The sequence below is a fragment of the Mus caroli genome, unplaced genomic scaffold, assembly GCF_978045245.1.
Source record: "Mus caroli unplaced genomic scaffold, Mus_caroli_1 scaffold_8, whole genome shotgun sequence".
Lineage (NCBI taxonomy): Eukaryota > Metazoa > Chordata > Mammalia > Rodentia > Muridae > Mus > Mus caroli.
This window is the reverse complement of record NW_028227263.1, coordinates 38,371,964-38,389,109: the sequence shown is the minus strand read 5'-3', so window position 1 is coordinate 38,389,109 and position 17,146 is coordinate 38,371,964. Positions and strand designations below refer to the sequence as shown.

General features: G+C 37.9%; 2 protein-coding genes across 2 annotated transcripts; one reads left to right on the top strand and one right to left on the bottom strand.

Annotated features, from left to right (window-relative positions):
- The first annotated feature begins 401 nt into the window (after positions 1-401).
- Positions 402-1,433, top strand: LOC110297205 (olfactory receptor 10Z1-like). Its single transcript, XM_021165947.2, has one exon. The coding sequence runs from the start codon at positions 402-404 to the stop codon at positions 1,383-1,385; it is 984 nt and encodes a 327-aa protein (XP_021021606.1). The 3' UTR covers positions 1,386-1,433.
- Positions 1,434-9,942: 8,509 nt separating this feature from the next.
- Positions 9,943-10,881, bottom strand: LOC110298959 (olfactory receptor 5p57). The gene has a single exon (XM_021168503.2). The coding sequence runs from the start codon at positions 10,879-10,881 to the stop codon at positions 9,943-9,945; it is 939 nt and encodes a 312-aa protein (XP_021024162.2).
- Between the last annotated feature and the right edge of the window lie 6,265 nt (positions 10,882-17,146).

The following is a 17,146-nucleotide window of genomic DNA, read 5'->3' as shown; positions in this document are numbered from 1 at the left end:
ACTTAGTTAAGTCCATATTTGTTCATATACACATGCATTAATTTCCTTATTTGTGCTATATGTAGTGTGTGTGTGTATGTGTGTGTGTGTGTGTACGCACAAACACATTTCATGGTACATATGTGAACATGTGTGGGAGTCAGTTTTTTTCCTTGCAACATGTGGGTACTTGAGGTTAAACTCACATCATTGGGCTTAGCTGGAATTATCTTTGTCTGCTGAGTTATTTCAACACCCTTACATCCTCTTTTGCAGATTCTTCTATTCAGTTGTTTTATACTATCTGGACAGTCTTGATTAAGTTACTGACAGCATCAGTGCAAAAGCTCCTCGCAAGCATCTTAGGGTCTTGACCTTAAGCACATATTCATCTCTGGGTAAAAATTGCTGCCACCTAGAGGATGGGCAATCACAGCACAGTGACCACATTCCTTCTGTGGGGTTTTTCCAGCTTCCCAGAGCTACACAATCTACTCTTTGTTGTGATTCTCCTCTCCCATGTGACTATTCTTCTAGCAAATGCATCCATCATGGTGGCCATCAAGCTCAATCACAACCTTCACACCCCCATGTACTTTTTCCTCTTTGCCCTGTCCTTTTCAGAAACATGCACCACTATGGTGATCTTGCCCCGAATGTTAGTGGACTTGCTATCAGAGAGCAAGGCCATCTCTCTCCCTGAATGTGCTACCCAGATGTTTTTCTTCTTTGGACTAGCTGCCAACAACTGTTTCATCATGGCTGCCATGTCCTATGACCGTTACACTGCCATCCACAGCCCACTGCATTATCATATCTTTATGACCCCAAAGGTCTGCTTTCAGCTGGTAATAGCTTCCTGTGTTGTTGGGTTCCTTTGTTCTCTTAGCATCACCTTCACTATATTCAACTTGTCTTTCTGTGACTCCAAGATTATCCAGCACTTTTTCTGTGATATTTCACCCCTGGTTCACCTTGCCTGTGATTACACTGCTCATCATGCAATGATTATTTTTATGGTCTCTGCATTTGTGCTGGTGGGCAGCTTTGTTTTAATCATGATTTCCTATGCCTTCATAGTATTCCTTGTTGTAAAAATGCCTTCTGCACAGGGGAGGCATAAGGCCTTCTCAACGTGCTCCTCCCACCTCACAGTTGTTTCTATGCACTATGGATTTGCCTGCTTTGTCTACTTGATACCCAAGAACAGTGACTCCTTCCGCGAGGACATGCTGATGGCTGTCACATATACAGTACTGACACCTCTGCTCAACCCCATTGTTTACAGCCTAAGAAACAAAGAAATGCAGACAGCCCTGAGGAAGGTAGTAAGCAGTATCAATAAAATGTTACCTTGTTTGGCAATTAAAAAACCTGAACATTTAAGAACAACTATTGAGCACTGACAACAATAGTGGGAAATTGGGTATTTCCATCAAAAACATTATTTCATGTACAATGTAGCAATTAAAGTATTGTCTAACTGCATGAATTGTCCTGGTCTCACCATTTTCCTATAGAAAATATATCATGCATGGTTTTAAAGCATTTATGAGTACATGTATACCTTTAACAGACGTATCAGAACTCTATGGAACACTATTTTCATGATTATGGTTGCTTTGGTGAAAAAGAAAATAATTATATTAGTGAGGAAAATAAAAGAAAGCAACAGTGAAGAAAAAAAGAAGTCTAGGGATATAGATAGAAAAACAGAAGAGGAAGAGATGTGGAGGGAGGAGTAGTTAGCAATGTGATTGGCTGATGAAGGAAAACATAAACTCTTTAAGAGAGTTCTTTAAGAGAAGAGAGGATGAGATATGTTCATAATAATGAAAATCTTAATGTCAACTTAAAATAATGATTTATTACTATTAAATATAATTGCTTAAATATAATGGATATATTTACACAAAAATAATGATAAATAAAATCCCCAGATCAACAAACACTCACTCATTTCCCCCTCCCTTCACATCCACCCTCTGCCCTTGCAGCTTCCTCCACAAAATAAAGTAAAATAAATAAAATAATAAAATAAGAGAATAAAAAAAGTCTTGTGAAAACTTGAAGTGTCACAGTATATCATACAGTATACTATTTTTATCTACAAGTCTTTTATTCATAAACGTTCATTGCAATGGGTCATTTGTCTGTCTTGAAGCCTCTGGCTTCTACTCCACTATGTATACTGGATCATCACAGGGCCTTGTCTAGGATATCCTGTCATTATACTATGTCATGGAGATCCGGCAGCTTTGGATCTGCAGGATTGCCCCTTTCACATGTTCCAGTAGACCATAGATGGGGTAAATGCTGATGGTGGGCCAACTCAAAGCTTTGGATCTGAACCTGGGAGGTAGCTGAGTTGATTAGCCAGCAAGCTCAGCTGCCCCCATACCACCAGGGCGAGCTATCCCAGCACTTTGCCTGTTATGCTAGCTTACACAATGATGCAGCCTTCGAGGATCAGGGACATCTCTCCTGCTCTCATGTCCTTAGGGTTGGCTCACCCACAGGCCTGCCACCATGGTCATCGCTACTGTGCTGCTCATTGAGGTGCAGGGCCTATTCTCCAGGATGTTCCAGCTGGTTAAGAGCAGGGCAGCTCTCTTGCCTGCCACAGGCTGCAAGAGGGTGGGGGCAGGGCACCTCATCCAAGCCACCCTAAGAAGACTAGAGATAGTGACATCTCTCCAGTGCTCACACATTTGGGGAAGGCTTATCTGCACCCTACCACTAGAAGCAGCTGTATTTTGCTACCAGGCTAGGGGCCATGCCAACTTTCCCTAGTGTGTTGGCCATTGAGGAGTGGGGCCAGCTCAGCACAGTGCCTCAGGTGGCAGTCCAGACCAGGGACATCTACATAGCCTTTGGTGATAACACAGGCTTGGGACATTAAAAGCTGCCATAGAACCCACAGATCCAGACATGACCTCCAGCAGCAGCATTGGCCTAGATGTCCTCATGTTCTCAAACGGTAGTGCAGGCCATTCAGATTAGCAAGTTCCCCACTGGCAGCAAGGCCCTCAGATATCTACACAGTCTCTAGTGGTAGTTCTGACCATGGACATCCACTTGGTCTTTAGTGGTAACTCTGGTCGTAGAGATATACCCAGACCCTGGCTGTAGCAGAATCATGGACCTGGACATGGGCCTTGGTAGTAGCCCAGCCCAGGACATCACCATGAATTCCAGTATCTATCTGATCCTCACTGCCATGGAGTCTCCAGTTCCATCTTTCTCCATAGTGTGCAAAGCCCTCAGTTTTACTTTTGCTTCCACCTCCCTACCACATGCTCTATTTTTCCATCTCTGCATCACACATTTGCCCTTCATAGTGGTTCACAGGTGGTACTTGGGTGTCTTTCTTTCAGCCATCACAAGCCAGCCTGGGATCAGACACTTGGATGTCTTTCTTCTGGCCTCCCAGGATGACATGGCCAGGACTATTAACAGACATTTTTAATACACTAATTAACACGGATACTTTGGTCAAATACTGTTTTCCTATTTTCTTTGATGTGGCTGCAGGGTCTTCTAGACAAGCAATACATACTTGTAACTCCTTGAACATATCTCTAGCCCTACGATAGTGTTTTACACATTTGTTCAAAATATCAATAATTTGTATTCATTTATTGATTAATATTATTCCATTGTGTGAATACAGTATTAATGGTCAACCATTCTACAGCAAACATTCCTGTGCACACCCCTCACTTGTTCCTTGCTCTATTTCAAACCATAATCTCTTTCTCTTTAATTGTTTTTTTATATATGTATGTGTGTGTGTGTGTGTGTGTGTGTGTGTGTGTGTGTGTGTGTGTGTTATCCATTTTGATAGTCTTTCTCAGAGCTAGAAGATAGTAGCCAATGAACCATCTTTTGGTTTCATTGATTTTTCTGTTAATCTCTATTTGTTATTATATTAATTTCCATTCTAATATATATTTTATATTTATTTACTCACAAGCTTGAAATAGATCAAATTCCCATTAGGAGATGATTGGTTGACCAATAATTGTGTATTCACACAATGGAATAACAGTAATCCATAAAAGAATACAAATTATTGATATTTTGAACAAGTGTATAAAACACTGTGGTTGGGCTGGAGGAAATGTCTCAGCAGTTACAAGTATGTGTTGCTCTTCTACGAGACCCTGCACCCACATCATGGAGAGTGCAACCACCTGTAACTCTAGCTCCAGGATTATCTGTCTCCTCTGGCCTCTGTAGGCACCTGTACTCATGAGCACATATCCATACAGAGACACAAATATACATACATAGAAGTAAAAATAATAAAAATAAAATAATAAAACATTGTACTTCCTAAAAGAAATCTTATGAATATAATAGATTTTATGACACGTGAAAGTCTCAAATCTGCTATTAAGCAAAACAATGAACTCCTCAGCATAGTGCAAGGCAAGACTGACTAGGGAGGTCTGTGGGTAAATTTCCCTGGCTGATGTTAATTCCTGTGATGGGAGATGTTCTAATTACACAACTTTATGAATTTCCTAGCATAGCAAACAAACATGGAAGGCATTTCTTGTACATTTTTGTTAAAATGCATAGAATAAAGCAGGTAAAATAACGAATAGTTGCTATTGGTTTGTGAGCAGTAATAATTATAGGAAAATATAATGATATCTGAAGTTTCCTTTAATACTTATAGATTATACATAATGGATATATTAACCCATAAGAAAATAAATGATGAACCAAATGTAAATTTATTATAGGTACCGAATATTCTTTACAAAAGGGGTGGCAACAGTAATTCTAGCCACCCATGTTTGGCAGACTTTTTCACTGACATGTCAAGGTCTTAAATATAGTCACTTCTACAAAGTACATCTTTTATTTTAATACATTTTATAGAAAATAAATTCTTTTCTCATACAATATGTCCTGATTTCATTTTCCCCTCTCTCTACCCCTCCAAGTTCCTTCCCATCTCCTCTACCATCTGGATAACTCCCCTTTGGTCTCCCATTTCAAAAGAATAGGCTTCTAAAAGATAATAACAAAACACAAATATTAAAATATAATAAGACAAAGACCATCACATCAAAATTGAAAAAGGCATACACCAATAGAAGGAAAAGAGCCTAAGAGAAAGCACAAGAATCAGAGATCCACTCCTTTACACACTTGGGAATACCATAAAAACACTAAACCAACACTATAATGTATGTGCACAGGACTCTGTGCAGGATGTTGCAGGCCCTGTGTATACTTTTTCAGTTTTTGTGAGTTCATATGAACTTGGTTTGGTTGATTTAGAGAGCCTTGTTCTTGGTGTCCTCTATGTCTCTGGCTCTTACATTATGTCTGCCTCCTCTTTTGCAGGGTTTCCTGAGCCTTAAGGGGAGTGACTTGACAGAGACCTTCCATTTAGAGCTGAGTGTTCCAAGGTTTCTCTCTCTCTGCATGCTATTTAGCTTCAGGTCTGTATTTGTTCCCATCTGTTGCAGGAAGAAGCTTCTCTAATGACAGCCGAAGAAGGCACTGACCTATGAGTATATTAGAATATCACTAGGAGTCATTTTATTACCATGACCCCTTTGGCCAACAACTCAATTGGATATAATTCAGTCTTGGTTCATTTGAGGGCAAGAGATAGCCAGTTGTGATTCTGTCTCTCCCATTTTTTGGAGACTTCATTAGGATCACCTTCATAAATTTTAGGAAGATTTTGCTGAACTAGCTTCACATAGCAGCCCTTAATACCCCTTAGTTCTAGCTGTGATTTCCTGCACTCCGTCCCCTGTCCCCTACTCACTCCCCACCTGATCCTCCATTTCAGCATCCCTACCTCCATTCTACACATAAAATCTGTTCTATTTTTACCTCCCAGAAAGGTGATATGTCCCCACAGTCCCTTCTTCTATACCCAACCTCTCTGGCTCTACAGATTGAAGCTTTATAATTTACCTAATGACTAATATACCCATTGAAATCATCTATTATTAATAGGTTGATGACAGACTGTGTACTAAATTCCAGAAGTATGCTTTTTATTAAATAGTGTGTATCAGTGGTTGGGGCATATATATTTAGTATTGTAATGGTTTCTTGTTTAACTGCTCCCTTGGTTAGAATAAGATGTTCCTGTTTATTTTATTTTATTTTTGATTAGTTTTGATTTGAAGTTTTTTTTTTTTTATATTATAATAGCAACACTTCCAGGTGCCATTTGCTTGGAGTACTTTCCATCCCTTCATGTTGTGGTTTTGCCTACCTTTGAATATTCTTTCCTACTTTAACCTCAAATCCTAGATTGTCTTAGTCATTTATTTTTCCTTTATTTTTGTTTTCTCAAGATAGGTTTTGTATAAATTGGCTATCCTGGAACTTTCTCTGTAGACCAGGAGGGCCTGAAATTCAGAGATCCACCTCTCTCAGTCTCATAATTCTTGAGATTTTAGCATGTTATAGCATACCTGGCTAGAGAAAACTTTTATGTGCACTTAAAGTTTACTTATCTTATTTTGTATAAGTTTTACATAAGACTAAGAATGTTGAATCTTTGGTATTAGTTAATGACAGAAGTAATTAGAGAAAAGGTTTCTGATAGTCACAATTTCTTGAAAACAAAATGTCTCTTAGTCTTTGATGGGGAAGGCCTGATAGTCGCTTTTCAAAGATGCCCTGGAAAAAAATCTCATCAACTAACAATATGCTAAATTACTCAGATAAATTAAATTCACTAGTCAGCTGAAAAATAAGTTATCTTATCAAAGTAGACTTGTTACAACAGTAAAAGTTCTTAAAAATAGGAGGCTAGATGAAAAAAGTTAAAATTTTGGACTTAAAAAGAAATATACATAAAACCATACTGGTGGGGAATACAGAGAAAGGAAGCTAGAAACCACAGAGAGAGTGGCTTCTGATTGTCTCTTAAACCTCTGGAACAGCTTTACAATATTTCCTTATTGGCTGCATATCAATAAGAATTATACTAGACTTTAAACATTCATAGCTATAAGATAATGATCCATACTGCCTTAAGCTACTAACCTGTAGTAGTTTCTTATGGCACCAACGGGAAACTAACAGAGTGTGTTATTTAATGTAACCATTGACTCCTTCATTCAGTGCTGGAAAACTGAGGTTATTCATACTATCTCACCATGTTTTTTTCTAATTCTGCAAGATAACAATCCAAACTCATGGGTGCTATCTTTCAGCTGGTATCACAACCATGTCTTCCTCATGCTGAATCAAACTACCATGAGATGACCAGATAAGTCTGCAGAGAGAGGGACTGGGCTAAAATATAACTGAAATACGCTTTTGACAACAGAGGTACCTAGACTGATTTTGGCGAGCTAAAGCCCAGAAAAGACTTTATCAGAAAATGGAAGTTTTCCATCTAAAATCATCAATGAGTCTACTAGCATGCTGCTTCATAACATAAGACTCCTTGTGTCTCTCCAAAGCATCTTCTAAATAGCTACACATTACCACTTGATAATTTAAATTTTATTTTTGTATGTCTCTCATGACTATCTTTGAGGATGAGAGCTAGGTCATTCAGTTATTTAACTTCTATTCCTGGATACCATTTTAGGCTTAATCATGTACATCAGATGGGTAGATGAGTATATGGATAGTTGATAAACAGGAACTTCCCAGAGTAGAATTCTTAGACACTGATAATTTAAATTCTCAAGACCAAAGAGAGTGAAAGCAGTTGGACTGTGTACAGAGAGTGTGTCTGATGTATTCTTCATGGCGCATTTTATTTAGAAACTTCAAGTAACTTGATTTTATAGCGTTAGTGAGCCTTTTCTAAAATCCTTTAGTCACACTTTGATGGGAACTTTGATGTCTTGATTTCAGTGTATTTATTCTCCATTCCTCTCATCTTCCCTTATGTCTTCATATTTGATTAGATTCTATGCGCTTCCATAACAATCATTCAATTAGCTATACCCCTTAACTCTTTGTCTTTTATGTTTTCCTATTCTACTGGCACAATATTAATAATCTATAGGTAAATAAGCAGCTGTTTATTTAGAGAAGAAAAAACAATCACACTGATGGACTGATCGATTTCCAACTGAAAAATTCAGGTGGAGTTAAGGATAAAGGAGGGAAAACAAACTTTCACATTCATGGACTAAATGCTCAATATACCTAGCTCAGTTCTTTTCAGTTTGAAAGATACCAGCTGCAGCTGCATTAGGAAGCACCTTGGAGCACTGTGTTTTGGATCATAGGTGGTTTCAAAATGCATACCATGGTCAATCTGAAGTGAATGCTGGAAAGCCTAATATCCCCCTTCTCTTACTTTTATATCATTTCACAGAAAACAAAAATTAAAGATTTTGTTGCTTGCTTCTTTATCCATAGACCCTAATGGAAATAAATTTTTTATCATATGTGTTTACACAGCACAGTCACTAAATTCCTGTGACTACAAAACAGTCCCCTAATGACCAGTGTGATCTTTTCCTTTTCTATTATGTCACACAGGAATTGTTTGCAGACAATATCATGGTCTCTGGTACCAATTATGTATGTACTGCTTGGTCCTAAATAAACCTCTAGGGAAAACTTTAGTCAAAGAGTTTGCATAGGAGAGACCAAAAATTTCTCATTATTTATAATAGAAAATTGTTTAATTAGTATAGTCTGATATTAAAACATTACTGAAAAGACCTAAAGAAGTAGAATTTATGAGGCTTCCATTGAATTTTCAATTTCAAAATTTTACTGCCACAGATGCTTGTTCTTCCTGCACTCAGGAAAATTGAAGGCTGCAAAAACACTACACATCTTTAATGTAGAATGCATTGATTGATCAAATATTTACATTGTCATTAAAAACAGTGTCATCAAATGTTATACTTTTGTTTAAATGAATTTACACAAAAGATAATTGACAGGTAATCACCAAGAGGGGTTTATTATAACACAAATAATTTTAAATTCTAAAAATAAGTGAGAGAAAAATGGATCAGAGAAAGAATTCCAAATATTACTGTTTTTTTCAATAAAATATGTATAAAAATGTGAGAATACAAGGATAGATAAGGCTTGGAGGTTAAGAGCATGAGTTGCTCTTCCAGAAGACCAGGGTTTGATTTCTAGTTCCTACATGGTAGGAGTTCCAGCTCCAGGGGATATGGCACACTCTTCTGACCTCCATGGGCACCAAGCAAGCACATGATATACAGGTATACATGTAGACAATATACTCATGCACATAAAATAGACAGATCTTAAAAAAGAAAACAAAAATGCTCAGGTCTAAAGTAAATAAAGAAATAAATTGTTTAAAAATACTATATTCAACATATTATTTTTTTAATAGTGAAATGGCCCAAGAGTATACTGAGTGCTTCATCTCCACAGGAGTAAGGCAATCCCGATTATCCTCAGTGGAGTATCCTTGTCAATAGATTCCTAGAAGATAACAGCCATTGTCTAAGATGTAATTTAGGTTATCTTCCAATTTGGCTGAGTTATAGTTCACTAGCAGAAGAACCATGAAAGAATCCTGTTGGGAACAGCATCCTTCCAACACCAGTCCCACTAGCTTCAATCAGTAAACTTCTGTAGAGCAGGAGGCTGTTTTTCAGACTGACATTATGGTGGATGCCAATGCTATCCTCATTCAAAGGGTTCCAGAAACTTCTATCCTTTTAATTTTAAAGGCTGCATTCAAAGAACCCAGGACTGAGATGAAAATATTTGTACTTACAGATGCAAAAAAAAAAAAAAATGGTGAAAATGGTGGCCAATAAAAGGATAAAGAAAAAAAAAAACAACAAAAAGTGTTGCTATCTTAGTGAATCCATTATTTTTTATATAGAAAAGGCTTGATAATGAGATGGAAAAATTAATAAGTTTACAATATTATAATATAATCTTAAATTTACTTAGTATACTGCCATTTACCTGTAAGAGCAGAATTTACTGTTTGTAAATTCAAATATTTCAGGACCACCAATGTGTTTTAGCAATCATTTTTTTCATGGCTTCTTTAACCTCTTTGTTTCTGAGACTGTAGATGAGGGGATTCAACATGGGGATCACCACTGTGTAAAACACAGACACCACTTTGTTCTGGTCTGTGGAGTAGCTGGACTGGGGCATCACATAAATGAATGTGATGGTCCCAAAGAACAGAGTGACTGCAGTGAGGTGGGAAGTGCAGGTGGAGAAGGCCTTCTGGCGACCTTCAGTGGAGCGCATCTTCAGGATTGACACAAGGATGTAGACATAAGACAGAGCAATGATAAACACAGTGACCACAATGATGGATCCTGAAGAAATTGCTGGAATGACTTCAAAAGAAAAGTCATGAGAACAAGAAAGCTTCAATAGTGGTGAATAGTCACAGAAAAAGTGATTAATTTTATTTGGCCCACAAAATGACAGATTTAAGGAGCAACCAGTAAATATCCAAGCATTCACCCATCCACCTAGGTAGGAAGTTCCAACTAGGAGGATGCAGACTGTGGAGGACATCTGTGTTGAGTAGAGCAAAGGTGAGCAGATGGCCACATAGCGGTCATAGGCCATGGAAGCTAGCAAGAAAGATTCAGATGTCCCAAATGCCACTACAGAACAGAGTTGAGCCACACAGCCAGCCACAGGTATAAATGTTCCCTTTCTGAGAAAGCCCCTCAGCATGATGGGTGTAACTGAACTGGAGTACCCAATGTCTAGAAAGGCCAAATGGCTAAGGAAAAGGTACATGGGGGTGTGAAGCTGAGGGCTGGTTCTGATTAGCACAATTATGTTCAAGTTACCCATTAAAGTAACAGAATAGACAATTAGAAACATAACAAATAAAATGACACTGACTGTAATATCCTCTGTTAACCCTAAAAGAATGAATTCTGTTACAACTGTGTAGTTTCCAGGCTCCATCTCTGTCAGGAAAGAAAAATAAGAAGGTATTAGAATGGAATCCAGGATTGTCACTTGCATATTGTTCTCATTATATAAATGACAAAATATAGGTAGTTACATGTGTACAGGAACATGCTGTTGTGTGGTACCTCATGAAAGAACTTCAGCTTATAAAATTCATTGATTCATGGTCATTTATGATTAGAAAAATTGTTTCTTTGATATAGTTCAATCATATATTCTTCATGTTGCTAGTTTATATTTCAGTGAGCAATAGAGACCTACTGAAATGGGGAAAATATCTTTTCTTTCTAAAGGTCAGTGACAAGGCAGGTGAACTCAGTTCTTTGGCTTTATGACTGACAACCTGTGGAGTTTTAAACAATTAGCATATAAAACAGAAAACCCATCATTACTTCATCATAAGGTGCTTCAGCATGTACCTCATAGAATTCTTATTTTGAATAGGATGAATATACAAAATAATACTATGTATTGAGCATAGGTAAACGTGGGACAAATTATCAATGCCTTAACACAACCTAATGCTTAATTTGTAATGCAAAAATGAGAAATAGTCATCATGTATCAGCAGGAAAAAAAACTGTTACCTGTCTGTATCTGTGCCTCAACAAGAAAGATAAATGGCATAGAATTGGCAATATAAAGCAAGGTTATGTTTATGAGAAACAGTGCCTTTTGGGATATAACCCCTTGAGTACTTGACTTGCTTGTTAAAATTCCAATGATAATCCATCTGGACTATGAAAATTACAGACGTTTGTATTTGAATAAATATGTATTATCTGCTAGTTACTTTTTGTCTGCATCAACTTTTTTTTGTTGAAAACCTTTCATGGATTCCTAAAATTTATTCCAACTCTCTTGGAAGTAGCAAAAGTAAACAAGGGTGCACTATGTATAATCAGTTTCAACTCAAAGTTGAAAGCTTTCAGGAAATGATTTTTTTTAATGCCTCTCTGGATGACACCATCTTTGTTTTTGTTTTTGTTTTTGTTTTTTTTAGTTAAATTTTCAGTTTTAAGTAGTTCCAGTCCTGATACTAAATTTGACAGATTTATGAAAAACTAAAAACATAGGTCACAATTCCTGCTAAATATAAATATAAAACTTTTCCATAAATTACCTAGCAAAGTGAATTTAACAACAGAAAACTCTAACTCTATGTATAACATATAAGAATGCTGTAGCATAAGCAAATTAATGTGATATAAAATAAATAATAAATATCACTGAATTATCTTTGTAAGCTTAAAGAGGCCTAGGATACAAGCACTTTTATAATTTAATTTCTCAAACAGCAAGGTCTGAATAAAATAACTTGTTTCACAATAATAAAATTTGCATATTACCACCTCATAACAAACATTATATCTAGTGGTCAAATTTTAGTGCCTTCACCCAGTAACACAGGGGGAAAAGTGGGTCATCTTCTGATACTTGAATTCATAGTAGTACTGAAAGTCCTAGTTTGGATAATCGGACAAAATATAGTAAAAGAAATATGTAAGAAAAGGAAGAGAGGTGGATTTTCTTTGAATATCTATGCCTTTCTTTTTTATAAAACTACAAAAATTTGATCAAGAAACTAAAATGTATAATAAAATCTGTATGCCTTGTAACAAAACAACCAAGTTGATTGTTTTTCTGTAGAGGGACTATGAATTATTTGAGAAGGAAACTCAGAAAAGAAACTTCTTCCTTCCTTCCTTCCTTCCTTCCTTCCTTCCTTCCTTCCTTCCTTCCTTCCTTCCTTCCTTCCTTCCCTCCTCCTCGTCCTCGTCCTCCACCTTCTTCTCCTTCTCCTTCTCCTTCTCCTTCTCCTTCTCCTTCTCCTCCTCCTCCTCCTCCTCCTCCTCCTCCTTTTCCTCCTCCTCCTCCTTTCTTCTTCTTCTTCTGTTTATAGACTAGAGTTTATTAAGGGCGTGGGGAGTGGAGTTAGAAGGGTAATAGAGGCACAGAGAGAGAGAGAGAGAGAGAGAGAGAGAGAGAGAGAGAGAGAGAGAGAGAGAGAGAGAGAGAGAGAAAAGAAGAAGAAGAAGAAGAAGAAGAAGAAGAAGAAGAAGAAGAAGAAGAAGAAGAAGAAGAAGAAGAAGAAGAAGAAGAAGAAGGAGGAGGAGGAGGAGGAGGAGGAGGAGGAGGAGGAGGAGGAGGAGGAGGAGGAGGAGGAGAAATGGAGAGAGGTGAACAGAAAGCAAAGCAAGAGAAAGCAAGAGAGCAAGAAAAGAAACCCATTTCTAAGAGCTTAAACAAGAAGCTCTTAGAAAGATGAAGCCCACAGGAAAAAACACAGGAAGGTGTGGCACTGACAGCTTCAAGAAGGTGATGAATAAAACTGCCACAGATGTGAATTAATGGTGTGACATCTTTGGCTCATGCACTGAGAGATTTACTATTGTTAAATGTTAACAGTATTCAATGTAATTATAGAGTCACCCAAACCCTACCAAAACCTTGAAGACATTCGTTTTTTTTTTTTTTTTTTTAATTAGGTATTTTCCTCACTTACATTTCCAATGCTATCCCAAAAGTCCCCCATACTCTCCTCACCCCACTCCTCTACACACCCACTCCGACTTCTTGGCCCTGGTGTTCCTCTGTACTGAGGCATATAAAGTTAACATAACCAATGGGCCTCTCTTTCCACTGATGGCCGAGTAGGCCATCTTTTGATACATATGCAGCTAGAGACATGAGTTCCCGGGGTACTGGTTAGTTCATATTGTTGTTCCACCTATAGGATTGCAGATCCCTTTAGCTCCTTGGGTACTTTCTCTAGCTACTCCATTGGGGGCCCAATAGCTGACTGTGAGCATCCAGTTCTGTGTTTGCTAGGCCAAGGCATAGTCTCACAGGAGACAACTATATCAGGGTCTTTTCAGCAAAATCTTTTTAGTGTATGGAATGGTGTCAGCATTTGGAGGCTGATTATGGGATGGATCCCTGGATATGGCAGTCTCTAGATGGTCCATCCTTTGTCTCAGCTCCAAACTTTGTCTCTGTAACTCCTTCCATGAGTGTTTTGTTCCAAATTCTAAGAAGGGGCAAAGAGTCCCCACTTTGCTTTTCGTTCTTCTTCAGTTTCATGTGTTTTGCAAATTGTATCTTATATCTTGGGTATTCTAAGTTTCTGGGCTAATATCCACTTATCCATGAGTACATATCAATTGAGTTCTTTTGTGATTGGGTTACCTCACTCAGGATGATGCCCTCTAGGTCCATTCATTTGCCTAGGAATTTCATAAATTCATTGTTTTTAATAGCTGAGTAGAACTCCATTGTGTAAATGTACCACATTATTTGTATTCATTCCTCTGTTGAGGAGTATCTGGGTTCTTTCCAGCTTCTGGCTATTATAAATAAGGCTGCTATGAACATAGTGGAGCATGTGTCTTTCTTACCAGTTGGAACATCTTCTGGATATGTGCCCAGGAGAGGTATTGCAGGACCTTACAGTAGTATTATGTCCAATTTTCTGAGGAACCACCAGACTGATTTCCAGAGTGGTTGTACAAGCTTGCAATCCCACCAGCAATCGAGGAGTTTTCCTCTTTCTCCACATCCTCGCCAGCATGTGCTGTCACCTGAATTTTTGATCTTAGCCATTCTGACTGCTGTGAGGTGGAATCTCAGGGTTGTTTTGATTTGCATTTCCCTGATGATTAAGGATGCTGAACATTTTTTCAAGTGCTTCTCAGCCATTCAGTATTCCTCAAGTGAGAATTCTTTGTTTAGCTCTGAGCCCCATTTTTTAATGGGAATATTTGATTTTCTGGAGTCTACCTTCTTGAGTTCTTTATATATATTGGATATTAGTTCCCTATCTGATTTAGGATAGGTAAAGATCCTTTCCCAATCTGTTGGTGGCCTTTTTGTTTTATTTACAGTGTCCTTTGCCTTACAGAAGGTTTGAAGTTTTATGAGGTCCCATTTGTCAATTCATAATCTTACGGCACAAGCTATTGCTGTTTTATTCAGGAATTTTGCCCCTGTGCCCATATCTTCGAGGCTTTTCCCCACTTCCTCCTCTATAAGTTTCAGTGTCTCTGGATTTATGTGGAGTTCCTTAATCCACTTAGATTTGACCTTAGTACAAGGAGATAGGAAAGGATCAATTCACATTCTTCTACATGAAAACTGCCAGTTGTGCCAGCACCATTTGTTGAAAAGGCTGTCTTTCGTCCACTGGATGGTTTTAACTCCCTTGTCAAAGATCAAGTGACCATAGGTGTGTGGGTTTATCACAGTTCTGTTCTGTTCCATTGGTCTACTTGTCTGTCGCTATACCAGTACCATGCAGGTTTTATCACAATTGCTCTGTAATACAGCTTTAGGTCAGGCATGGCGATTCCACCAGAGGTTCTTTTATCCTTGAGAAGAGTTTTTTCTATACTAGGTTTTTTTGTTATTCCAGATGAATCTGCCGATTGCCCTTTCTAATTTGTTGAAGAATTGAGTTGGAATTTTGATGGGGATTGCATTGAATCTGTAGATTGCTTTCGGCAAGATAGCCATTTTTACTATATTGATCCTGCCAATCCATGAGCATGGAAGATCTTTCCATCTTCTGAGATCTTCTTTAATTTCTTTCTTCAGAGACTTGGAGTTCTTATCATACAGATCTTTCACTTCCTTAGTTAGAGTCACCCTAAGGTATTTTATATTATTTGTGGCTATTGAGAAGGGTGTTGTTTACCTAATTTCTTTTTCATCCTGTTTATCCTTTGTGTACAGAAAGGCCATCGACTTGTTTGAGTTAATTTTATATCCAGCTACTTCACTGAAGATGTTTTTAAGTTTTAGGAGTTCTCTGGGGGAATTTTTCTAGTCACTTATATATACTATCATATCTTCTGCAAAAAGGGATATTTTGACTTCTTCCTTTCCAATATGTATCCCCTTGATTTCCTTTTGTTGTCGAGTTGCTCTGGCTAGGACTTCAAGGACAATGTTGAATAGATAGGAAGAGAGTACACAGCCTTGTCTCGGTGCTGAGAATAAGTTATATCTTTTTGTTATAGGATAAAATGTTCTGTAACTATATCTTAATTCCATTTGTTTCATAACTTCTGTTAGTGTCACTGTGTCCCTGTTCAGTTTCTGTTTCCATGATCTGTCCATTGATGAAAGTGATGTGTTGAAGTCTCCCCCTATTATTGTGTGAGGTGCAATGTGTGCTTTGAGCTTTACTAAAGTTTCTTTAATGAATGTGGCTGCCCTTGCATTTGGAGCATAGATATTCAGAATTGAGAGTTCATCTTGGAGGATTTTACCTTTGATGAGTATGAAGTGTCCCTCCATGTCTTTTTTGATAACTTTGGGTTGGAAGTCGATTTTATTCAATATTAGAATGGCTACTGCAGCTTGTTTCTTCAGACCATTTGCTTGGAAAATTGTTTTCCAGCCTTTCATTCTGAGGTAGTGTCTGTCTTTTTCCCTGAGATGGGTTTCCTGTAAGCAGTAAAATGTTGGGTCCTGTTTGTGTAGCCATTTGGTAGTCTATGTCTTTTTATTGGGGAATTGAGTCCATTGATATGAAGAGATATCAAGGAAAAGTAATTGTTGCTTCCTATTATTTTTGTTGTTAGAGTTGGCATTCTGATCTTGTGGCTGTCTTCTTTTAGGTTTGTTGAAGATTGGAATGGAGCAGAAGTTGTGTTCCACTCACCAGAGGTCCTAAGATCCATGGAGAGTCCTCTGGGGACCTTGGGAGTGTCCACAGACTCTGCGCCCAAGGTGCTGCGGTGCTGGCGCTGACCAGAAGGTGACATTCTTTATATAAACAGAAATACAAACTCAAAAATTCCTATTCACTCAAGAAACCCTTAAAATCCTCAAAATTATATTGAGAAACAACATAGCTGACATGTCACAATTCTTGTTTTCAAAGTATGTTTATTTTTGAATGTGAATATAGCTTTATGTTATCCAAGGCTTAATAACCTCCAAACTTATTTTGCACATGTCCACCTTTTATTTCTAGGCATTCTGCAAATTTCAGCTGCTTGAAGGGTTTCTTCTGTTTGTCGCTGTACTGATTATCCTACACTGCACTTGTTCCACAGAAGAATCCCTCCTCCATTTTGCTGCCTTGCTGAGAGATCGCTCATGAATATAGCTTTTAATGGCTGAGCCATCTCTCCAGCCTTCCAAAGTACGTGCCAAGGCTACAGTGACCTAAACGATATGGTGCTGGTTTAAAGAAGATACAGAGACCCAGGAAAGAATGAATATAGATCTCTGCAAGCCCCATGAACTCTTG